The 24,020-nt window shown below is 53.9% G+C and overlaps 1 protein-coding gene across 1 annotated transcript in view; it reads right to left on the reverse strand.

Annotated features, from left to right (window-relative positions):
- Window positions 1-281: 281 nt before the first annotated feature.
- Window positions 282-24,020, reverse strand: part of CFAP74 (cilia and flagella associated protein 74) — a gene marked incomplete at its 5' end in the record, with an annotated part of 35,872 nt that continues 12,133 nt past the window's right edge. The window contains 26 exons of the mRNA XM_049774558.1: window positions 282-383; window positions 500-634; window positions 769-920; window positions 1,118-1,259; window positions 1,382-1,536; window positions 1,633-1,771; window positions 2,281-2,436; window positions 2,520-2,639; window positions 2,717-2,772; window positions 2,849-2,958; window positions 3,047-3,172; window positions 3,447-3,617; window positions 3,704-3,759; window positions 3,852-3,950; window positions 4,692-4,941; window positions 6,675-6,808; window positions 7,852-8,025; window positions 8,374-8,461; window positions 9,362-9,490; window positions 11,144-11,265; window positions 15,418-15,540; window positions 15,937-16,013; window positions 20,547-20,701; window positions 20,760-20,779; window positions 22,073-22,222; window positions 23,908-23,997. Coding sequence (XP_049630515.1) covers window positions 282-383; window positions 500-634; window positions 769-920; window positions 1,118-1,259; window positions 1,382-1,536; window positions 1,633-1,771; window positions 2,281-2,436; window positions 2,520-2,639; window positions 2,717-2,772; window positions 2,849-2,958; window positions 3,047-3,172; window positions 3,447-3,617; window positions 3,704-3,759; window positions 3,852-3,950; window positions 4,692-4,941; window positions 6,675-6,808; window positions 7,852-8,025; window positions 8,374-8,461; window positions 9,362-9,490; window positions 11,144-11,265; window positions 15,418-15,540; window positions 15,937-16,013; window positions 20,547-20,701; window positions 20,760-20,779; window positions 22,073-22,222; window positions 23,908-23,997 — 3,231 coding nt within the window. The remainder of the gene's footprint in view (window positions 384-499; window positions 635-768; window positions 921-1,117; window positions 1,260-1,381; window positions 1,537-1,632; window positions 1,772-2,280; window positions 2,437-2,519; window positions 2,640-2,716; window positions 2,773-2,848; window positions 2,959-3,046; window positions 3,173-3,446; window positions 3,618-3,703; window positions 3,760-3,851; window positions 3,951-4,691; window positions 4,942-6,674; window positions 6,809-7,851; window positions 8,026-8,373; window positions 8,462-9,361; window positions 9,491-11,143; window positions 11,266-15,417; window positions 15,541-15,936; window positions 16,014-20,546; window positions 20,702-20,759; window positions 20,780-22,072; window positions 22,223-23,907; window positions 23,998-24,020) is intronic.

The raw sequence follows: 24,020 nt of genomic DNA on the forward strand, positions 1-24,020 counted from the left end.
GCTGGGGGCACAGTGCCCATCCCTGGCCAGCAGGTGGAAGGGCATTCCTCACACCGGCCTTACCTTCCTGAAGAGGCTTCCCAGAGTCTGGGGTCTTGCACCTGTACCCCAGCACTATGTCCGTAGGGGTCACTGTCCCCTCACAAAGAATCATCTGGGCCCGGAATGGCTGACTGGACACAGTCACAGACTATATTAAAGGTCACTGGGCTGGAAGTTCTGGGGGCTGGGTCAGCAAGGGGGTAGGGGCAGTGACGCCCAGAGCTGGGGTTCAGGCTGACTCAGGCATTCGTCAGCACCTGAGCCACGAAGAGGATCTTGTAGGTCTCCTTGATGTCCCCGCGGAGCTGCAGCAGGGCTGACACCATTAGAGGGTGGTCTGACTGTGGGGCCAAGAGGGGCACTTAATCCCTGGCCCCTCAGCTGCCCCTCACCCAGGGCTCTGTAGGGAGGCCTTCCCATCCACCCTAGGCTCTTGGGGACTTTTCAGGGCACCTACATCAAAGTTGGGGGGCGGCACCCAGGAAATACTGATGGTCTTGGTCTGGCCACGCTCCACGGAGCCCTTGACAGGCTCCACAGTGAAGCCTTTGTGCTGCAGGGATGAGACACTGTCCAGGCTGAAGTCCACCACCTGCAAAGCAGGCAGGTTCTGGGAGTACAGGGCAGGGAGCGGAAGTCAGGAAGCATGGAGAGGGAGAACACAGATGGGGAGTCCCAGGGAGTCCCAAGGGTTGACCTGCCTGGCTTATGGGGGTGCGCACTCACCTTCTTGGAGGTCGGCTGGCTGCTCCGAATGCAGCCCACCAGCAGCTCTCGAGTGGCCGGGAGGGCCGGCGTGTCCTCATCCAGCTGGATGTAGTCGAGGGTCACCAGGATGCCCTTTAGCTCCTCGGCTTCGTAGGGTAAAGTGCCTGGGGCTGGGGGAATCAGTCAAGTTAAGGCACAGGGAGCCCGGAGAATGTCTGAGCAGTGCCTAGGGGATGAGAGGACACAGGGACTCCGAGTGTCAGAGCAGTGCCTAGAATCAGGGGTAACATGGGGGCCCAGGAAGTCTCAGGCAAGGCACCCCGAGTGTGTCTTGAGCAGTGCCTGGGCCCACGGGGTGCAGGCTCACCCATGAAGAACCTATCTTCTCCGTGGTCCAGCATCGGGATGGTCGACAGGGACTCCACGGGGACGTCGAGGGGGTCACCCCCCTCCACGAACATATTGTGCTCACGAGCACAGCCCTTAAGGAGGATCTGGTGGGAGACATTCTGGAGACAAGCCACACCGCCTGGTCAGGCTGCCCCTCAGTTTTCTAGGAACCCTGAGCCCAGCAAGGGATGTAGGGAAGTGGGGAGAGAGGAGATGGGGGCAGACCCTGCCTGGCCACCACCTTTTTGAAGAGCACGACTCGCAGCTGGTCGGAGAAGTAGAGGCTCTCGTGGTCTGGGCTGAAGGTGACCGTGAAGTCCTGCGTCTGGCCAGGCTCCATGACACCCTCCACGGGACTCACGCTGAACACACTCTGCCCGCCATAATTCTGCGTGCCTGTGCAGTGTATGGGGAAGGGAAGTGGTAGGGTGGAGGGTGGGCCTTACCCCTGCCCGTCCCGAAAGGCACACACGAGCCTCTGCCCCGCCTCACCTACCACCTCCGTGCGATGCAGCCCCGTGGCCCCCGAAGTCAGGAAGCGTGGCAGTGGCACCTGCACGTTGGCCGGGGTGGGGGCCAGGCTGTCGAGCTGCATGAAAAACTCGATGGGCAGCGATGAACAGTTCTGCAGCTGTAGGCAGGTGGGTCACCTCTGGGCCTGGGCCTCTCACCTCTGTCCTCGTGGAGTTCCCTCCTGTCCCCGTCCCTCGCTCCTGCCTCAGCTCTGGGCTCTGTCCTTTGTCCCCTGTCTCTGTCCCATCCTGTGTCTCTGTCCCCTGTCCCCTTGTCCTCTGTCCCACAGGCCACTGTCCCATACCAGGTCCTCTTTCTCTCTTTTTTGGGGGGTGGGGGTTGGATCACACTAGACACCGCTCAGGAGTTACCCCAGGCTCTGCACTCAGAAATTGCAACTGGCAGGCTCAAGGGATCATATGTGATGCCAGGAACCAGGGTCCATTCGGGGTTGGATGCGTGCAAGGCAAACAAACACCCTATTGCTATGCTATCATTCTGGCTCAGGTCCCCTTTCTCACTGTCTCCCTTGAAGCACCTTGTGGCCTCTGCCTTCCCTTCGAGGCTGGGCCAGGAAAGGGAAATGCGGAAGGGACACAGGTAGCCATCCCGCACCCTCCTGGACACCTTGAAGCCCGTGGACACAGATTCTCTGGCCAAGACATAGCCCAGGTGCAGAACGTCCCCCTGGATGGAGCAGGAGATCTTGGGCTCCACACCAGTGCCCTTGAGGGTGAGCGTCAGGGTGCCCCGCTTGGTGATGATGTCCAGCGCCTCCTGGGCCTACAGAGGAGATAGACCCAGGCAGGTATCTATGGGGCACTCAGGCCAGGCAGGGCTGTCGCTGTGGCTGGGCCGGGACTCACCAGGATACTCTCGTGGGGCGAAAAGGACAGCACTAGCACATGGCTCTCGCCCGAAGCCAGCTTGCTGACAGGGTTCAGCAGGATGAAGGGGCCATCGGGGTTCAGTAGGGAAAAGTCCACCTGAGGCCCCATGTCAAGGAGCATCGACGAGTCAAATGGCAGGGGCCTCCCCTACTGTCCAGGCCAGACAAGGATACATCCAGATCGTCGGGAGACACATTCTGGATTGAGATCTTCCGTAAGGTGCTGTGGCCTAGAACAGGGGTGGGTTGGGGGGCTCACGGTAAACCCAGGCGGGGGGGCAGGGGACCCGACCTCTTGGGACTCACCAATTGCCACCTCTTCAAACTCAGCTACCATCCTGCCTTTGTTGGATGTCACCAGGATGGATGGGGCCACCGTGGGACACCACAGCTCCAGGTACAGAGTGTTATGGGGACTGTAGAGGGGACACATGCTGGTTCGGGGGTCTGTGCCTGGCCTTGAGCCCCGCCCAGGAGACAAGAGTTGGGGCTCAGCTCCTGCACCTGAAGCTCAGGGTCTCTGTCCTTTCATCTCTGAGGTCGCCGCTGGCCATGACACAGGGGATCACAAACTTGTCAAACTTGCCCTGGAAGGTCCTGGCCAGGGTGACCTCCATAACTGGGTCAGAGCTGGAATAAAGCAGCAATAGAAAGCCTCCAGCCCCCAGGCCCAGCACTGCCCAACTGTGGCAGGCAAGAGGCTGCATGGCCCAGGTTCTCACACGCTCTCGGGGCTACTCTGGGACTCCCCACCCTCACCAGGCTGTTTCTGTTCCCTCCCCAACCACATATCTGAGGCTGAGCAGGCCCTGTTGAGGCGAGGCCAGGCGGGGCTACTGCAAGGGGCAGGGTCTCCAGCTCCCTGCCCTGCTGGTGCACAGGGCCCAGGGGTTCAGATACCCACCTGGGTAAGGGAGTGAGCTCTTTGCTCTGGGGCTCTGGTGGGGGCACAGCCTGGGCATGCTGGGCACGGTGGTCCTGCTCATGGCCCTGCCGCAGCAGCATTGAGACTTTGTGTGTGGTCTCCTTCTTCTGGGTGCTCTTTCGGTGGGAGAGGCCAGCAGGACCAGCCTCCTTCCCAGGGGAAACCAAGGCATGAGGCAAAGGGGCTATTTCTCATGTCCCTGAGCATCCCCGCTTCTGCGCACCTGAAAGGCTCACCCGGGAGGCTGAGGAGGATTTCCTCCTGGGGCAGGCCCTCTCTGCAGGTTTGTTCCCTGGGCAGGGGGGCAGAGGGCAGCCACCTGCTGACTGAGCTCCGTGGCCCCAGAGCCCCTCTCACTGCCCTCTGGCCCCTCATTTCCCTCACCAGCTGGACCTCCGTGTCTGTGTCTTTAGCCTTGGAAGTGTCCTGTTGTCTGAGCTCCAGGGGAAGCTTGGGCCGGAAGGTCACCTGGACCAGGCACCTCTGCGGGGAGTCAGACAGTGGCCCTGGCTGGAGCCGGACCCAACTCCTAATACTCCATCTTCCCTGAGGTGCAGCTCACGACGGCTGCACAAAAAAAAGCTTCCCTGGCCACCTTTCCTGCAGGATGAGAGCTGCTGCTTAGCCATCAGGGGTGTGCGGAACCCACCCCACCTGAAAACAGGAGCTCAAGCTTCATTCCTGATTCTGTGTCCTAGGGGAACTTCTCTACCCTGCCTGGCCTCACCACTGGGTCACATATGTAAGCACATTAGTGCTTATGTAGGAACAAGCAGGAGACAGAATCCTGGTCTGGCGTCGACTCGCCCCTGGCAGCTGGCTAGCAGTTCAAGTGATTAGAAGGAGGGGCATGGTCGTGGCCTCGTAGCTGGGCTCCAGGGCTGTTGATGGCAGCCCCCCAAGTCCTCCCACCTTCGGTTTTTTGGAGGTGCTAAGGACAAAAATCCCTGGCCTCGGGCATGCACATGTGAGCTTTCCCATCCTGGACAGGAAGACTGTGGAGAAGGAGGGAAACAGGTGACCCTGTGCCAAACCCCCTCCTGGCTCTCAGGATGATTTGGGCCTGGACCGGGCGGGGGACACCCTGGCCTGTCCCCTGTCCCATGCTTATTGGACATGGGTCTTTTTATGCCTAATGGGAGGTCAGGGAGTGCCCCATCCTCAGGCAAATGGTCAGGAGTGGTCAGCCAGATACTGGGGCTGCCCTGCCCTCAGCTCACCCACCTTTCCTGGCAATACGGCCCCCACACAGGGAGAGATGGTGATGGGTGAATCCTCCGGCACCAGGAACTCAAAGGAGGTGGGGCTCATGGGGGCAGCCTCCTTGGAACTGGGGGGTGCACAGTGCGTGCTGATGACATACAGGCTGGCTACAGAAGAGTCGTACAAGGAGGTGGCCGCAAACTTGATCTGGTAGTGGGACAGCGCCAGGGGCGGGGATACTGCCACCGCATGGCACGCCAACTTGAAGCACCTGGTAGGAGCAGGGAGGGGGTAGCTGAGGCTTCTTGGGCCCTCTGAAGGTGCTTCCTGAGGGCACCAGCAGCCAGGCAGAGCCAGCATGTGGAGGATGCCTCCTTCTGGCTTGATGCAGTGAATGTAGCTGTTCTTTCTATGCCTTCTCTTAGGGCCCTGAGCCTCAGTGCTCTGGGGCCCGGGGCCAAAGCTGACAGGACTCATCCAGGTACCTGACCGCTCAGAGGCTGGCTGGGCTTGGTGCTCGAGGGTAGAGTCAGGTTATATGACTGAGGGTGCATGTGAAGTTTCAGCTGTGACATCAGATTTCTGGCCTGCAGAGAGTTGACAAGCAGACTCTAGACAGGAAGGGATGACAGCAACAGTAGAGGGTCTGCTTTAGGCAAATCTACCAGAGCTTGAGACCGGAGAGATAGTATAGTGGTAGCGCGTTTGTCTTGCACGCAGCTGATCCAGGACAGACAGTGCCCGGCACACAGAAGAGTCACATTAAAAAGTGTAAAGAAGGGGCCGGGAAGGTGGCGCTAGAGGTAAGGTGTCTACCTTGCAAGCGCTAGCCAAGGAAGGACAGCGGTTCGATCCCCTGGCGTCCCATATGGTCCCCCCAAGCCAGGGGCAATGTCTGAGCGCTTAGCCAGGAGTAACCTCTGAGCATCAAACGGGTGTGGCCCGAAAAAACAAACAAAAACAAACAAACAAAAAAAAAGTGTAAAGAAAAAAAAAAGTGTAAAGAGCCACATGTGGCTTGTTAGCCACGGCTTGCCAACCACTGGCCTAGAGCGTGGAGTTCACTCTGCGCCAGCTCGAGTCCAATTCTGGGCTCCACACAGCCCACTGAGATCCTGGGGGAAGCCCTGAGTATCTAACTACAAGCCCACACTGTCAGGATACATGCCAGCACGAGTGCTCAACTGGGCCACCCCTGATCCCCAAGTGGGCAAAAGAACCGAACATACCTTTCACCACACAGGCTACATAAATGGGCGTGAGACACACGGCTGGCCTCCCTGCCACCATGGACCTACAGGACGATGCTACCCTAGACTCTGGGAGGTAGATACAGGGAGGGAGAAGGCACCAGATGAGGGTGAGCTGGGGGCACTGCTTCAGGGCTCTGCAGTAGGGACAGGAGCAAGGCTCAAGGACAGCATTTCTGCCTCCTGCACAGGGACACAGACGCTAAAGTGCAGCTTTGCACAACACAGCAGGCGCGCACACACATATTCCACTTAGCTCGTCCATTCCAGCCATTCACACGTGCTCCTGACATCACACAGGGGGCTGGAGAGATAGCACAGCGGTAGGGTATTTGCCTTGCACGCAGCCAACCCAGGACGGAAGATGGTTTGAATCCTGGCATCCCATATGGTCCCCCAAGCCTGCCAACATCACACAGTTGTGTCCACATGCACCCTCACACCTGCACTGTTCTTGTACTCATGTGTATGTCAGGTGTCCTCATGTGTCCAGACATAACCTATCCATGCACCATGAGGCTCTGACAAAGCACACCCTGTCTGTCCGCTGTCCACACAGCACAAGCCACTCATGGCATATGTGTGCAGATCCATGGAGTCATGGAGCATAGTGCAGGCACATGGGTATGTGTGAGTCCTTAGCAGGGCAGTGGACCTGGTCTGAGATTCCTGCAACCTGCAGTGCTGCCTGGCCCAGCCCCGTGTCACCAGGAGGGAGAGAGATGGGGCCCTGACTGGGAGACACCGGGCTCACCGGCCGATCTCGGACTTGCAGATGAGCTCGAAGCTGTATTCCTTGGCCTTGGTGGGCTGGAAGATCACATCGAGCTGTAGAGTTTCCAAGGGCAGAATCGTCCCAAATCCATCAGCGGGCTGAATATCCACGAACTGACCAGGAACCAGGGATACAAAGCAAAGACACGATGACCTGCTTAGGCATGCCAGGGCTCCGTGCACACACAGGGCAGAGCTCATGAGAGCAGATGGAGTGCAAATACATGTGAATACATGTCCTGGGTATCTGTGCAAGCATGTGTGTGAGCACACATGTGCTGTGAGTTTGCTCGTGTAAATATGTGTTTGAGTGTATGTGAGCAGACATTTCATGAGTACTTGCGAAAGCCCTTAAGCATGTGACCACTCATGTGCCATGCTGTGTGAGCATGTGCGAGTATATGTGGTACACATGTGTTACAAGTACTCTAAGTGCATGTGTGTATGTGTCATACTTGTGTGAACATGCATGAGTATATCTGAGCATGCATGTGTCGTGAATACTTGTGCGAGCACGTCATGAGTACTTATATGAAAACTTGAGCACAAGTGAACATGCATGTGCCATACTTGTGTGAGAATGTGTCATGAGTATACTTGTTTGAGCTCTGTGTGAGCATGCATCCTGAGTCCTTGTGCAAGCATGTTGGAGTGTATATAAGCACGCATATGTCACAAGGACCTGTGAGTGTGGATGTGCCAGTAGGTTACCCGTAGAAACACCTGTGTGTGTGAGCATGCATATCATTGATACCTATAGGAAGATGTGTGTCTGCAAGCACAGACCATGAATCTCCATGGGAGCACGAGTCTGACTGCGCAGCTCCATGAATACTCGTGTTTCTACCTGTGTGTGATGTGCCTGTGAGCCCACATGCATTAGTGGATGGGGCAAAGGGCCCCTGTTCCAGGATTGCTCTGAAGAGGCATGAGGGCTGGAGGTCTCTGAGTGTGCCAGGTTAGAGGGTGAGGGGAAAGGGGAGCAGGCAGACCTGGAGGGGAGAGCACTGGGAGGGTGGAAGAGGTGGGAAGAGCAGTGCTGGAGATAGCGGGACAGAAAAGGACTAAGTGGAGCACAGAGGCGGGGATGGAGTGAGGATGCAGGCCTTGCCCGGTGCTCCCTGGCTCCACTGGCCCATCCCTGCCATGGGGGGCACCTCAGGGCGCTTGACAAATCCAAACTCCTGGGGCAGCAGGGAGCAGTTGGAGAGGTTGATCTGGGCCCGGATGGCCTCGTAGATGGTGCAGTGGCCAAAGTTGATCACGGAGGGGCTCAGCTCCAGGTCCGAGGAGGTGACAATGGCATGGACGGTGAACTCCACTGGGCGCAGCTAAGGGCGAAGGGAGAACCTGACTCACCAACAGCCACGTCATATCTCATGCACTGCTGCTAAAAGTCAGCTCCCTGCGCCCAAGGGAGATGCCAGAGAGGAGGGGCTAGGTGGGATACATGTACCCTACACATAATCACGCACATGAGAGTGCTGAGACGGGGACTGGAGAAGGGGTCGGCTGCGTGCGTGTGCTCATGCAATGTGAGGCACAGGTACTGGAGCACTGGCACACCATAGACTATTCACTGTGCAGGAAGGGGGGAGGATTGGCACTAGGAGAGGGTCAGGTCTGCCTTCTGGGCATGGGGGTCACTCCCAGAGCCCTCAGAAAAGGCTGATGCACACCTGGTCAGCCACCCTGATGGTCATCGGGGCCTCCAGAACTCTGTTCTCCTTGTCGAAGTATTTTCCTGCATCCTCTGGGAGGGAGTGTCTGAAAGAGGCATGTTTGGAGCTCTGGACTTCCTTGTCCTGGCTACACTTAATGGCAGTGCGCTTTTGAAGCAGAGTCCAAGCCCATTCCCGCTCGCCCACATCTGCCTGTGCTCCTGGAGAGCCACTGTGTGCTCGCATGTGATGTGCTTTTCAGCAGCGGGGTGTGCGGGCACTGTGAAACTGGTACTGGGGTCCTAAAAGGACGTGAGCACTTGGAAATAGTTTCCTTTCTCTGCTGTGAGGTGGAGGAAATGTCAGGAAAGGGGCCGAGGAGAGGCTGAGAGGGACGGGGCCACCTGGCATGGGGGTAGTGCTGGGCCCAATCCCTGGAACGACCTGGTCCTTGGGTGCCCCCAGGAGTGCCCGAGTCCCGAGAAAAAGAGAATCAAAGCAAGCCAGGAAAAGACAAGAAAGAAGAGATGCAACTCAGGGTTGAACCAGTGGGATGCTGCCCACAGCCACCGCCCGCAGTGAAGACTTGGTTCACTCTGGCGCTGACCCCAGGCTGACTTGGGATAGACAGTGGTGCTCTGGTTGGGGACCAGCTTCAGAGGTCACTCTCAAAGCCTGTTACAGGCTCCAAGGGGGCCAGAGTCCCCCGATGCAAATAAGAGATGGAGGAGAGTGCCCTGGAGCCAGGGAACCAGGGAGCCAGGGCCTGGAGAAGGGGCGGTCTCCAGGAACTCAAGTGCCACAAAGGGCCTGAAAGGTGTCAGCACAAGGGGCAAGGCAGAGGGCAACAGGCCTGAAAAGAACTTCACCCACAGCATGCACACACATGCAGGCACACAGATACGCATGCAGACATGCACGCATGTGGACACCTGTGGATGCAGCACGCAGACACACACACACACACACACACATGCAGACACAGATACAGCCCGGGTGTGCGCACCGAGGTAGAAACTTGAGCTGCACAGAGAAGGATGACAGGGCCTGGATGTAGCCCACCTCGGGCAGAAGCTCGAAGTGAGCCCGCAGCTCCTTACACACTTCAAGCTTCAAGCGCAGCGCCACCTTGGACCTGAGGGACGAAGGACAAGAGTCAGAGCCCAGGGCTTTCTTGGGAGACCCTGTCCCTGTCCTGGGAGCACCTCGGGAAGCTTGACAAATCCAAACTCCTGGGCAGCAGCGAGCAGTTGGAGAGGTTGATCTGGGCCGGATGGCCTCATAGGTGGTGGCAGGTAATTGTTAGATTATACCTTGTTTCACCCCAAACAAAGATCATCCCGGTTTCTTTGTGTTTGTTTACAATTTGGTTTTACCCAAAAACAGAGATTGTTTTACATTTTGCAAGCAAATCTGGATGGGACCAGCTCAGGATAGGCCTTCTATCCTTACTCCCTCACCCAGGTTAGTCTCTGTATGTAATAAAAATGACAGTTCTGTCAGGTAGTTCTCTTGACATGAGGTAGAAGATTGCCAGACTACATGTATTTCACCCTTAGCCTGGTTTGGATTACTTCGTGCGGAGGCCCTGCCCTGCTTCAGACCAGCTCACCTGGATTTGGAAGTACAGTGTGTGGATTTATTTACAGGTGCTGGACACCGGGGTGGAGACCATCCAGGCTCCTCATAGCCGGGGTGGAGGCCATCCAGGCTCCTCATAGCCCACAACAGTCGCTCTGCCTTCACTAATAGTCCCCCTGGCAGCCAGGCCAGGGCTGTGAACGCAGCAACTCTGAGTCCCTGCTCCCAATTCAGCCCTGACTGGGCACCTGGAGGCCCAGCTCATGGGGCTCTGCCCTGGCCTCCAGCACGGAACTCTCCTATTCTTTAGGACATCTGCCGGGCTCCCACTAACCCGGGGCAGACCCTACCCAATGCTAACTGAGCTATAGGAAGGGAGGGAGAGATGGAGGATGAAGGAAGAAAAAAAGGAAGAAGGGTGGAAGGAGGAAAAGAGGAAGAGAGAGGGAGAAAGAAGGGAAGGAGGGAGGGAAGAAGAAAGAAAAGTAAAAAGGAAGGGAAGACATAGGGAGGAAAGAAAGGAAAGAAAGGAGGGAAGCATAAGGGAAAGAGGGAAAGAGGGAGGAAGAAAGGAAGGAGGGGGAGAAGGAAAGGAGGAAATGAGGGAGGAAGGGAAGGAAGGAAGAAAAAAGAAGGAAGGAGGGAAGAAGGAAGGAAAGAGGGAGAAAAGGAAGAAGAAAGGAAGGAGGGAGGGAAGGAAGAAAGGGGGAGGGAGAAAGGACTGTTCTTTCTTACTGGGCTTGAGGCTCCTCTCCCAGGGCCATCCAAAACCCTGGGTCCTGTGGCCCCACGTCTGTACTAGCTGGTCTGGGTCCAGAGAATGGGTCAAATCAAGCAGAACCAGAAAATCACTCCACAGACCTATGGCATGAAGTATGCCTTGGGAAGAGCTGAGAAGCAAATGCACCATCCCAACCCCCCACCATCCCCCGGCCTTGCCCCCACACAACAGAAGCATTTGGAATGGAAGAAAATGAGCCAAGCCTGGCAGCCCAGCAAGACCCACTCCAGTTCCTGCTTCAACCCCTGTTCCCCAGTGCGGTAGGCCTACATAGGATGATAGGCCCTCCTGCTCCAGGATGTCAGCCCTGCTGACACTGGAGTCTCAGAGACCCCTCCAGCACAGTGCATAGTGCTGGGACCCTGGGCAGGTTCTAGCTGAGCGCCTCACTGCAGTTGGACTCGCCTTCAAAAGGCCCCAGCTCACCGAGTTTGGACCAGGATGGAAGTCTGGTACAGCCGGTCATACATGCAGATCTTCAGATCCACTTCAGAATCCAGCACCCAGACGGGAACGTCCACTGCAGTGCCAGTGGCTCTGAAATGCAGCTGAGGGGGACGAGCTTATTCAGCACTGACCCCGTAGGTGGGGAAGCCCATGTCCATTATGGACCAAATCTGGGGGCTCATCAGGCACTAAGCCACCAAGGTTTAGAGCCCTGCAGCACTACTAGGACTAGGACATTTAAAATCAAATCTGGGGGGGAGGGACAACAACGAGGGTGTTTGCTTTGCACAAAGCCAACCAGGGGTCGATCTCCAGCATCTCATATAGTCCTCCAAGCCAGGAGTAATTCCTGAGTGCAGAGCCAGGAGATACCCCTGAATATCGTTGGGTATGACCCCCTACCTATCCCACCTCCCAAAAGAATCCCGAGACCAGAGATACAAGGATTAAGGAGTTAACCTTGCAGTTGCTGACCCAGGTTTGATCCCTGTACCCCATTGAGGTCCCCAAGCCTCACTAGTGATCCCTGAGCACAGCTGGGGTTGGTCCAACAAACAAATAAAAATGCTTTTGATCACCGGCTTTTCCAAACAACAAAGTTGAACAGCCTAACCAGCCTCATGTGTGTATATGCAGCTACGAAGCATCAAGAGCTTCCTCTTGAGATAGCACAGCGGCGTTTGCCTTGCAAGCAGCCGATCCAGGACCTAAGGTGGTTAGTTCAAATCCTGGAGTCCCATATGGTTCCCTGTGCCTGCCAGGAACTATTTCTGAGCAGATAGCCAGGAGTAACCCCTGAGCACTACTGGGTGTGATCCAAAAACCAAAAAAAAAAAAAGCTTTCTTTTATGGGATTCATAGTGACCCCACATTCCCGAGCTCTGACCTCTGACCCGAATGAATGGAAGTGCAACCCCATTAGCTCCTCCAGGTCACTCTATTCTGATGGAGGCAGGTGAGGCCAGTCTGTGTCTTGGAGGACTGGATGGAGGACGTTCTTATGCATCATAGCTGCCCTCAGGCTGCCAGACACTGAGCTGAGAGAGCTGCTCAGGAGGGGCCGCAGGCCAGGCTGAGACTCAGAAAGACCAGACCCCAGGCAGGCACCACCACCCACAACCCCCCAGGGTAGGCCAAGCCATTCCCTAAAATGCCACCAAAGAACATTTTTCCTTTCTGAATTGAGAGCCAACACCTCAATAGCCAGACCCTCAGGGCCCTGTGAGCCCTGCAAAGAAGTGTAGGGCTCAGTGGGCTGTGGGGTACAGAGGGACTGTAAGCGTTGTGGGTTATGTGGGGTACACTGGGGCACTATGGGCTGTGCGAGTCTGCAGGGTCATGTCACCTGCTACCTAAGGGAGAATGAAGCCAGGGTGAGCCAGAGCCAGGGTGGAAGGAGGTCGGACATCGGGCCCTGCGATTGGGTGAGGGGAACTGTGACTGTGCTGGCCCCAAGCTGTGGGCTCTGCTGCTGCCCATACTGTGTGTTCCCAGGCAGAGAGGGAGCAGGTGGTGTGCAAGGAAGGGGTGAGGACAGGCACTTGCCTTTACACCACCATCTTAGGCCTCTCTGGCCATGGCTCAAAGAACTCCTGAACAGACTTATCATTTGTTTTTCCAGATACTCTGGCTCAATGATCAGGATCACATCTGGGAACTGTTCGACATTCATGTTTAGAGCCTGTTTCCAGCAATGCCTCTGTCCTTAACACATCCCTAAACCAGATTCTCCAAGTCGTGTGTGCATGCGTGCCTGCGTGCGTGCGTGTATGTGTTAGGCCTGTGGCTTGCTCTGAGTGAGTGTGTGTGTATGTGTGTGTGTGTGTGTGTGTGTGTGTGTGTGTGTGTGTGTGTGTGGCATGTGGCTTGCCTTCCAGCATCACCAAGAAATAAAAACACACAATGGAACGTGCTGTCTTCTTCTTCTTCTTCTTTTTTTTTTTTTTTTTTTTTTTTGGGCCACCCGGCAGTGCTCAGGGGTTACTCCTGGCTGTCTGCTCAGAAATAGCTCCTGGCAGGCACGGGGACCATATGGGACACCGGGATTCAAACCAACCACCTTTGGTCCTGGATTGGCTGCTTGCAAGACTAGGTAGCTCTTTCCCTGTCACAGTAAGCAGTGGGTGTGGACAGGCCTTGGCTGTCCTCTCCTGTGGTGCTGAAGGCTGCTCCTGCTTAATATTCAGGGCTTATTGTTTGTGCTTGGGGGACCATGGCAGTGTTCTGGATTAAGCTACCGTTAGGCACATGCAGAGGGAGCACATTAATCTTTATGCTCTCTTTGCAGCTCAGATTTTTGTTTTGTTTTGGTTTGGTTTGGTTTGCCTTTTGGGCTACTGTTGGCAGTGCTCAGGGGTTACTCCTGGCTCTACGCTCAGAAATCACTCCTGGCAGGCTCTGGGGATATGGGATGCAGGGAATCGAATCTTCTTCAAAGCAAATGCCCTACTGCTATGCTATCTCTCCGGCCCTGTAGCTTAAATTTTTGGGTAAAAAATTATTTTTGGCTCTTGGAGCAATAGTACGGCAGGTAGGTGCTTGCCTTGCATGCAGCCAACCTGAGTTCCCACATAGCTGGCACTTGGAAAGACCTGAGTTGGATTTGCAGCATCATATTCTGGCTTGAGCATTCTAGGTTGTGGGAGACGGAGCCTGATTCAAGCCATAAGTTTGCTTAGCCCCGAGCCAAAAAGAAACTCTGCAAATAAATTTAGCCCGACACACAGAATCTGGCTTAAACCAGATTCCTTAACCTTTCCATGGAACCTGTTTTTGTAACTGCTCTCAAAAACGTAATTATAGATAGGTTTTTGTAAGGCTTAAACTGTAATCCCTATTGCTTGCACAAAAGAAAGATCTATTAAGGATTTGCTTCCCCTCCCCCCATCCTGCCAGGTTCCTCCTTATCCTTCCCGCCATCAAAATGTGTCTATGCTCCCATTGGTTAAAATCGTTGTACCTGTACAAATCTGATTGGTTTAAATTTCAATCCTATGTCACTACCCCTCCCACAGGAGCAGGGCATAAAAACCCTTCTCTCTCTCATTAAACTCTCTTGACTGGTTTACGTCACCAGGAGCCATTCTACTAATTTCTACAGCTTAATTTTTCAGGTGTTCACAAAAGAGCTTAACACTTGCGAATTATTTGTATTCGCCTTCCACCTTCTGTCCTGGTTGAGAGAAAGCTGCTGGCCGGAAATCTCTCCCATTAAAGGGCAGAAACGGAGGCTGCACGCCGCTGTGCTATCTCTCCAGGCCCACGTGCTGTCTTCTTGAACACAAACACCTGTATGCATGGAGTAGGGGTCCTCAAACTTTTTAAACAGGGGGCCAGTTCACTGTCCCTCAGACCATTGGAGGGTCTGACTATAGTAAAAACAAAACTTATGAACAAATTCTTTTTTTTTTTTTTTTAGTTTTTGGGTCACACCCGGCGGTGCTCAGGGGTTACTCCTGGCTGTCTGCTCAGAAATAGCACCTGGCAGGCACGGGGGACCATATGGGACACCGGGATTCGAACCAACCACCTTTGGTCCTGGATCGGCTGCTTGCAAGGCAAACGCCGCTGTGCTGTCTCTCCGGGCCCGAACAAATTCTTATACACACTGCATATATCTTATTTTGCAATGAAGAAACAAAACAGATACAAATACAATATGTGGCCTGCGGATCATAGTTTGAGGACCACTGGTTGGCTCTAACAGTGCCTGGTGGTTCTGTGCTGAGGCCTGGAGACACTGAGCCCACCTATGCCATATGGGATGGTGCTCAGGGGACCAAGCCCTGCAGGGGGTGAACTTGGGACCCCATGCTTACATAGATGTGCTTCCGCACTTAGGCACAATGTCTTGAAGTTCAAAATAGATGCAGGGGGGCCCTGAGAGATAGCACAGCGGCGTTTGCCTTGCAAGCAGCCGATCCAGGACCAAAGGTGGTTGGTTCGAATCCCGGTGTCCCATATGGTACCCTGTGCCTGCCAGGAGCTATTTCTGAGCAGACAGCCAAGAGTAACCCCTGAGGACCGCCGGTGTGGCCCAAAAACCAAAAAAAAAATGCAGGGAAGTAGCAGTGCCTGAGACCAACACTTGGAAGTGAGAGAGAGAATTCTAGAGACAGAGCAGGGCTGTGTTCCAGGGCTGTGTAGCCACCGTCTGAGCACTACATAGGGACACAGCAATCACCTCCCAGGCTTGTGGCCAGAGAGACTGTGGGTGCCAAGATGGCGTATAGGAAATGGCCATGGATACTCACTGCTGGGCACTGCTGATTCTTGAATATGACTGTGAAGTCGGCTTTCACCTCTCCAGGGATGACTGGGCTAAAGATGACAGGCACCTTGACTGAGCAGAAGGGGTCAATCTCACCCTCTTGAACCTGCACAGCAAGAGAGAGGCCACAGTGCCCCAGCCGCTTGGCTGTGTTCAAGCACGGATCTAGTCTGGGCCTGCAGGGGCCTTACTGTCCCAGTTCTGGAGGGAGATGGGAGTGGGGGCAGGGCAGAGTACTTCCCCCTACCCGAGTCCACATGTGAGGCCACACAAGACATGTGTGTGCCTGCACTAACAGGGCCACACAACCCTGCTGTGGCTTCTCCGGAGGGGCTGAGTGCCAGGCTGGGGCTATGAGCTGCTGTGGCTCTCCTAGGGAAGGAGAGGTCTGGGTCAACTGAGGCCATGCCAAAGCAGGGGCTTTTGGAGCAGGGCCTGCATAAGAGAGAGGCCCAGTCAGCTGGGGCCATGCCCCGCAGGGTGAGTGCGTGGGCCTGCAGACCTCTCCCAGGAAGATCTCAGGTCGGTCCTCAGTGCTGGGTGACATCATGAAGGTGGTCCCAACTATTCCATCTGATTCTGCAAGACATGGAGGCCCACATGAGGGTAGATGCACAACCCCTCACCCTGGGATGCCAGGCATGTTCCTGCACTGTCTGGCCTCCCCACCCTCTCCTGGGCCAGTTACGGCACTTGGAAAAGGAGCTCAGGCCCTACCCCAGGAGGAAGATTACAGCATCATGTTTGTCTCCTCCCTCTAGGAGAGGGGTGGTGGGGTCCTGGTGTAGCTGCTCAGAGCCCAAGCAAGGGGAAGGCACATCTTTGGGGCACTGCTGGTCTGTGGGGGCTGTGGGAATGAGTCCCCGGGCAGGAGACACAGTCTGAGGCTGAGAGGCCATTCCCAGGGTCAGCCAGGCCCTGTGCCCAGAGCAGGTGCTACAACTGCATCCCAAACACCCTGGAGCTGTGTTATCTTTTCAGGACTTTTCTTGAAGGCCAAAGTGGGGACCCCCTCACTCCTACCTCCTCATGGTGGGGTGGGCTCTGAGCATTTCTTTGGGAACACTCCAGAGCCAACAGACACCCATTGGGGAGGCAGTGGGAGGGAATGACTAGAATTAACTGCCCATAAACCATAAGTCTTCCTTAGTAGTTAATAGCATGTGATGGCCCCAGACATATGGACCTTGGCACTTAGAAGATGCTCAGGGGGCTGAATTATGTGTTCTGTTCTGTGTAGGGGGCAGGTTTTATTACCAACATCTCATGGTCCTGAGTATTGCTAGAAGAGGTTCCAAGCACCACTGGATGTGTGTCACACCCTATCCCCCCCTAAAAGGAATCATGGGGCCGGACTGATAGCATAGCTGGAAGGGCACGGCCTTGCACGTGGCCGACCTGGGTTTGATCCCTGGCATCTCAAATAGTCCCCAGAGTACTGCCAAGAGTGATTCCCAAGTGCAGAGCACTGCCAGGTGTGGCCCAAAAACTTAAAAGAAAAAAAGATAGAAATGACATAGGAGCAGAACAATAGTAAATAAAGCACGTCCTTGCATACAACCAAACTGGGTTTAGTCCCAGCTACTGCAGATGGTCCCGAGCCCCACTAGGAGTGATTTCCCAAGTGCAGAGCAGGAGTAAGTTCTGAGCACTGCCAAAACAGTACTAATAATTAATATGGCCCACACAGGACCAGAATATTTTGTGATGGACCAGGCAGTGCCCATGGGGGGTGGGGTGCATCCCTCTGCTCTACACATGTGCTCCAAGAGCTGAAGGGGTGCAGTGCTCATGCAGAGCAGGGGAGCCTGGGCCATGTCTGGAAGCACTGGCAGCTGCAGCCCCATGCGAGGCAGGACCTTGCCCTCCACTATCTTTCTGGTCCACAGCCAGCTGTGGAAGAAATGACAGTGGATTTCTCTGTGCACAAATGCTATGGGGTTCTCCGATTTCTCCCATCAGAGCTTCAGCTCTCAGCACGGACCCTCAAGCATTAGCCTCAGCTATGAAACTTGGCAATTCACACAGGTGACTTTATAAATGGTACTTATACAAATTCAAGTTTGTTTTGACTTTTGGGCCACACCCTGCAGTGTTCTGGGGTTGTTGCTCCTGGCTCTGCACTTAGGAATCACTTCTGAGTGTGCTTAGGGGACCAAATGGGATGCTAGAGATTAACACAGATTAATTTTATCTGCTATATTATCTCTTCAGCTCAAAAAAAAAAAGTTAGGGGCTGGATTGATAGCATAATGGTAGGGTGTTTGCCTTGCACGCGGCCAACCTGGGACGGACCCAGGTTTGATTCTTGGCATCCCATATGGTCCCTCAAGCCTTCCAGGAGCAATTTCTGAGTGCAGATCCAGGAATAATCCTTGAGCGCCACTGGGTGTGAGCCCCCCAACAATTCAATTTTCAATATTTTGTTTTTATTCTCTGGAAATATGCTTATTTTTTAATTTTTCGTTTGTTAATTCAATTTTCAATATTTTGTTTTTATTCTCTGGAAATATGCTTATTTTTTAATTTTTTGTTTGTTTTGGTTTAGGGGCCACACCCTGTGGCACTCAGGGGTTACTCCTGGCTCAGAAAGCGCTCCTGGCAGGCATGGGGGACCATATGGGTTGCCGGGATTCGGACCACCATTGGTCCTAGGTCGGCTGCTTACAAGGCAAACACCCTACCACTGTGCTATCTCTCCAGCCCCAATTATTTTATTTTGTTTTATTTTATTATTATTATTATTCTGGTTTTTGGGTCACACCCAGCAGCGCTCAGGGGTTACTCCTGGCTCCACGCTCAGAAATCATTCCTGGCAGGCTTGGGGGACCATATGGGATGCCAGGATTCGAACCACTGACCTTTTGAATGCAAGACAAATGCCTTACCTTCATGCTATCTCTCCCCCCCCCAATTTTTTAATTTCTTGTATCCTATAATCGCATGCAAAATTCACTTAATAGTTCTATAGCTCTTTGAGGATTCTTCGGGATTTTCTAGGTGGACAAGCATGTGGTCTGTGAATGAAGATCATTTCGTTTCTTTACAAACTGTGTTTCTTTTGGTTTAGGGTCACACCTTGCAGTGCTCAGCAGCTGTTCACAGCACAATGCTTGGACCTGCTCCCAGGATGCCGGGCAGACCATGCAGAATGAGGCAGGCAACTCAGGGGCCTGTGCTCTGGCTCTGAGTTAGCTCCCAAGTCCAAACTGTCTATAAACAACAGGGAAGACTGCTAGGTGTCCCAGGTGATGGTTAGCACTGGGAACGAAGTGGGCAGTATTCACTCACACCCGGGCCTCCAGCCTGAGTGTCCTTCCACATGAGTCACAATCATTCCCAGCCTCCTCAGTGTTGGTCTGTTTCTTCCTCGGGCCTCTGACTCTGACATGGAAAAGGGCATGCATGTAGGCAGGGCACCATGACTCTTTGGGGATATATACACCATCAGCTCTGAGCAGAGAGTCAGACCGAAGTCTGCTGCTTTTGTTTGTAAGGTCCGTCTCTGGGCAGAGGGAAATTTCTAGCTAGCTGAGTCTGACTGTGCCTTTCCTCGCTGGGAGAGGATGTGCTCCGCTACAGGAGTTGGAGCAGACGGAGACTCCTCCCACACCCGCTGGATTCACTCCCTGCTGACCAAGTGTTCCTGCTCCTGAACCTCTATCATGCAGTTCATTGGCTTCTGTGCTGCAGCTGGCTGAACTTTTCCGAGCAGGGATCACTTTCTCCCCCAGCCTCGGCCTGAGGTGTGGACAGTATAGGTGGATGCAGCTACCAGGGGAAGAGTCCGTCCCTCCAGGGCCCAGGGAGGACTGGATCTTATTCCAGGCCACCCTTCTCCAAGGCTTGTCTTGTCTCCCCTGACCCCCACAGGTGCAGCCTCTGAGGGTTCATTCACACCAGGGACTCCTGGCAGACTCTCCTGTAGGAACCTAACACAGCTCCATGCTGAGACGTCCAGCTGGAGTTGATCTGTGACCCTCTACAGACCCCCAGAAAGAATGTTTGAGAAGCTCTGCTCAGAGGGTTACTGCATGCACCTGGGGGTGGAGATCAGGTCATCTGAGCCCACTCAGTGCCCTGGGAGAACATCAGGAGCCAAGTCTATTCTTCCTGCCACAAGATTCTGTCTAACAAAATCACTTGGTGACAGTCATTTTCTGATTTGCTGTTGTTGTTGGGGAGCCACATTCTTTGGTGCATGGGGCTTACTCCTGGCTCTTTTCTCAGGGATCACTCCTGGCGGGGCCTAGGGGACCATATGAAGTGCCAGGATCAAACTCAGGTCCAATTTACCAGCTGTACTATGACTCAGCCCCTTTGAGTTTTCTGTTTTGCTTGCTAAAACATCAATTTGTGGGGCCGGAGAGGTAGCATGGAGGTAAAGTCTTTGCCTTGCGTGCAGAAGGTCATTGTTCGAATCCAGGCATCCCATATGGTCCCCCAAGCCTGCCAGGAGCAATTTCTGAGCGTGGAGCCAGGAGTAACCCTTGAGCACTGCCGGGTGTGACCCAACCCCCTCCCCCCCAAAAAAAAAACATCTATTTGTATTTGTTTGTTTGTGGGCCATACCCAGTGATGCTCAGGAATAAGTCCTAGCTCTGTACTCAGGAATTGTTCATGGTGGGACTCAGGAACATTTGGGGCTCAGGTAATAAAGCTGGTCAGCTGCTTACAAAACAAGAACTCTGCCTGTTGTGCTATTTAACTCCAGTTCCTCAAACGATGTGGGTTTCTATGGGTCTTGTTTCGGGACCAGAACAAGTGGCACTCATTTTGCCAGCCAATCCTGTGCTCAGTCCACTGAAGCCATCGCTTGGTCCTGATCTTTCTTTATAGATTGTCCTGGCAGGTGAAAACCACTCCAGTGGTCACACCTGTGTCACACAGCTGTCTGTGGCCATTCTGCAGCCCCAGGCATGTAGTCCCTATCTTAGGATCTCATCAAAGGCCAGACATTCTGTTCTACTCCGTCACCAGCACATACTGCACACATATTTGAAATTTCCCTATGTCCTGTCACCGAAAGTCAAAACCCTAGAACAACACTGGTTCAGCAGGTCCCAGTACTGCCTCCAGGAGTCCCCCACTGCCCAGAGGCTGCGCTCTCACCGGAAGAGCTCTTCTCCATCTGGTCCTTGCTATCCATCTTCCCCAGATCCCTGTGGCTCAGCAAATGGTCTGTGGAGAATTCAGGGATTTCCAGATAGTTCTCGGAGAAACTGGCAATTTTATCATAGAAACTCCTCTCATCATACGTGATCTGGCTCCTCTGCAGAAGAGAATAAAGTCCCTTGAGTTTGTGGGTCTGACTTTGGGCTACACCTGGTGGTGCTCAGGGCTGACTCCTGGCTCTGAGCTCCTGCTGGGGCTCAGGGGACCATATCTGGTGCTAGAGATTAAAGTCAGGTTGGCCTTGGGCAAGGTGAACTCCCCGCCCATTGTCCTCTGGTTCTGGCCTGAGAACATGGTCCTTTCTAGGTGGCTGCCTCGATGGCAGTGCCAGGAGGGCCCCATGGAGGACCTTGAAGAATTGGGCAGGGGCTGCAGGCCTGTTTTCTGTCCTGTCCACACCACTTCCGGCCTATCCCAGAAGCTCAGGGCTGATCCTCTGCCTCCCTCACTCCAGCCCAGATAGGATCCTCCTACTCTGTCCTGCCAATACTGATGCTGGTCAAGACACCTGCTGTTGCTGGGCCAAGTCACTGTCTATGGTCCCATCCTACTGATGCTGTCCCCATCGTGTGCCCCAGATGGACCAGTTTCTATTGCTCATCTGCAAGCCAGGTTCCTCCGGCCCCAAGGTAGCTGACACAGGTTCTGGCATATGCCTCACTCTGTTGCCTTCAAGCCCCAGCACCACTTTCACTCCGCCCACTGTCTTCTCTCCTGTGTAGTCGGGGGACCAAGGAACTGCCACATTTACTCAGGCCTGAGGACAGTCAGGCACTACTGAGGTGGAATTTGACCCAATAGACAGACACCAACTGGACACCTGGCCACGTTCACAGGCATCAGAAGGCACCATAATCACCCTTAGTCAGCAGCAGCCCATGGTCCCTCCTGGCCCCCTGCTCCAGCCTCCGCCCCCGCCCCCGCCTTCTGTTGCTCCTCTACTGCCTGCAGAGTCCATTCAGGGATGGCATTGAATTTTGTGTCTGAGCCAGGAGGGAAGAGCCTAGGCTGGCTACAAGTCCATCATCATCACCAAATAACTGACAGGGCAGAAACCATGTCATGGGTTTCTAGGGCTGTGAGGCCATTTCCACCCACTGATTTAACATGCAACAGACGCAACAGAAGCAGGTGTGAGGTGGCCTTGAGGTTTTCAGGCCACACCCTGGTCTTTCTGGATTTCAGGGTGTGCCCTGGGGTGCCTTGGTACTCGGGTTTGTTTTGTGTTTGGTGTGTGTGTGTGTGTGTGTGTGTGTGTGTGTGTGTGTGTGTGTGTGTGTGTGTGCTTTTAGGCCAACACCTAGTGCTCAGGGCTTACTCCTGGCTCTGAGCTCAGAAATCACTCCTATCAGGCTCAGGGGACTATATGGGATGCTGGGATGAAACCCAGGTCCACTGCAGGCAAGGTGAACGCCTTGCTGCTGTGCTATTGCTCGGGCCCTAGCACTCACCTCTCTCGGGACACAAGGAGTCCCCAGCTCACAGATTTTGGACTCAGGAAGGACGCTAAACTTGGTGGCCAGAGCCCCGATGTTGCTCAATGTGATGTAGCGCGTGGTCGTCTCACCCACCACGTAGCTGCCAAAGTCGACGAGCTCCTTGTCGAGTTTCAGCTGCCAAGAAACCCCAGTGAGCAGGCAACCCAAGTTCAACATTTAAATGTCAGGCCAGCTACAAAGGAATAAGCTAGCAGCCCCAAACCATGAAGACCTGTAAGCTATAAGCCATGAAAACACACAGACAAATCTTAAGTGTGTTAAAATAAGTGAAAGAAGGTGGTCTGGAAAGGCCATGCACTGGGGGTGTCCAACTAAGGGCAGACCAAGGAAAGAAGAAATAAGGGAGGTGTGGCAAATGGCACAGAGGAAGGGTGAGGAGAGAAGCCAGGTGACTGAGGAGGATGCGAGACTACAGGGGCACATCAAACAAACTTAACGTTGACAGATGCTTGTGGACCCAGCACACATCAGTCTAAGGATACACAACACATTCTCCAAGATGGACATATTAGAAATACAAAACACAGGAGCCAGAAAGAGAGGACAGTAGGTAAGGTACCTGCCTTGCACATGACTGACCTGGATCAAACCCCAGCACCCTGTATGGTCACCCAAACAGTGCCAGGTGTGATCCCTGAGAACAGAGCCAGAAGTAAGCCCTGAGCACCACTGCATGTGGCCCCAAAACAAAATAAGAAATAAAATCCAAAGTCTAATAATTTATGGAAAAAGCCTTATATAAAGCGTTATCATTTAAGCAGTTAGAAAGACGATAAACCTGGGCCGGAGAGATAGCACAGTGATAGGGCATTTGCCTTGCACACAGCCTATTCAGGACAGACGGTGGTTCGATCCCTGGCATCCAATATGGTCCCCCATGCCTGCTAGGAGTAGTTTCTGAGTGCAGAGCCAGGAGTAACCCCTGAGAGCTGCTGGGTGTGACCCAAAAACCAAAAACAGCAACAACAACAACAACATCATGAGGATAAACCAAACCCAGAGCTCCTAAGCAGGAAGGAAATGACACAGACAAGAACAGTGGTCTCCATGGATGTAAGTTATGGACGTAATGCCAGGTCATGGATGTAAACTATGAACATAAACTGGATGAAGACTGAAGGCAGGACAGTGGGCCAGTCATAACTTCACAGCCAGGTGCAGAGATAGAAGCAGGCCTGCAGCTAGGAACAGATGGAAGAAAGTGGACTGGAGCACAGGTTCATAAAATAGAAAGGGAAAACAACTGAAATATGCAGTAAACCTAAAAAGTGATTTTCTATCAATATAAACCAAGCTGGGGCCAGAGAGATAGCACAGCCATAGGGCATTTGCCTTGCAAGAGGCCGACCCAGGACCAATGGTAGTTCGAATCCTGGCATCCCATATGGTTCCCCGTGCCTGCCAGGAGTGATTAAGGATAAAGGGGACATTCTGCTGCTATCGTTCTCAGACATGAAGAGGAGAAAGTGGCCCCATGGTGGAGGTGAAAGGAGGACAGAGTGAGAGAAGATGGGTAAAAGACACAGACTTTGTTAAGAGAGGATAGTTCTGAGAAGGAACACAGAACTATCAGTGTGAAATTACTCAGTGTGAAATGGAGGCCCAGCCTCCCTTGACCCATTACCTGTCTAGGATCCTAGGGCCCTTGCCAAGGAGCCTCCCACTGCATAGTATCTCTCGGGTCACCCCAGCACCACTGAGTGCTCATCTTAGAGTAGCCACACACGCACACACACCACACTTCCGGAAGTATGTGGACACTACCATGTCCCCAGAAACCCAGGTAACTCAGAGCTTACCAGACATTTCTTTGTTGAACACTTGAGTGGAACAGAAAATCTGCCAGTCTGAGCCAGAAACGAGACACTCCCTTCCATATCTTTGTTGATCTGGAACAGCAAGACCCCGGCCC

This window comes from Suncus etruscus, chromosome 6 (genome assembly GCF_024139225.1).
Source record: "Suncus etruscus isolate mSunEtr1 chromosome 6, mSunEtr1.pri.cur, whole genome shotgun sequence".
Taxonomy (NCBI): domain Eukaryota; kingdom Metazoa; phylum Chordata; class Mammalia; order Eulipotyphla; family Soricidae; genus Suncus; species Suncus etruscus.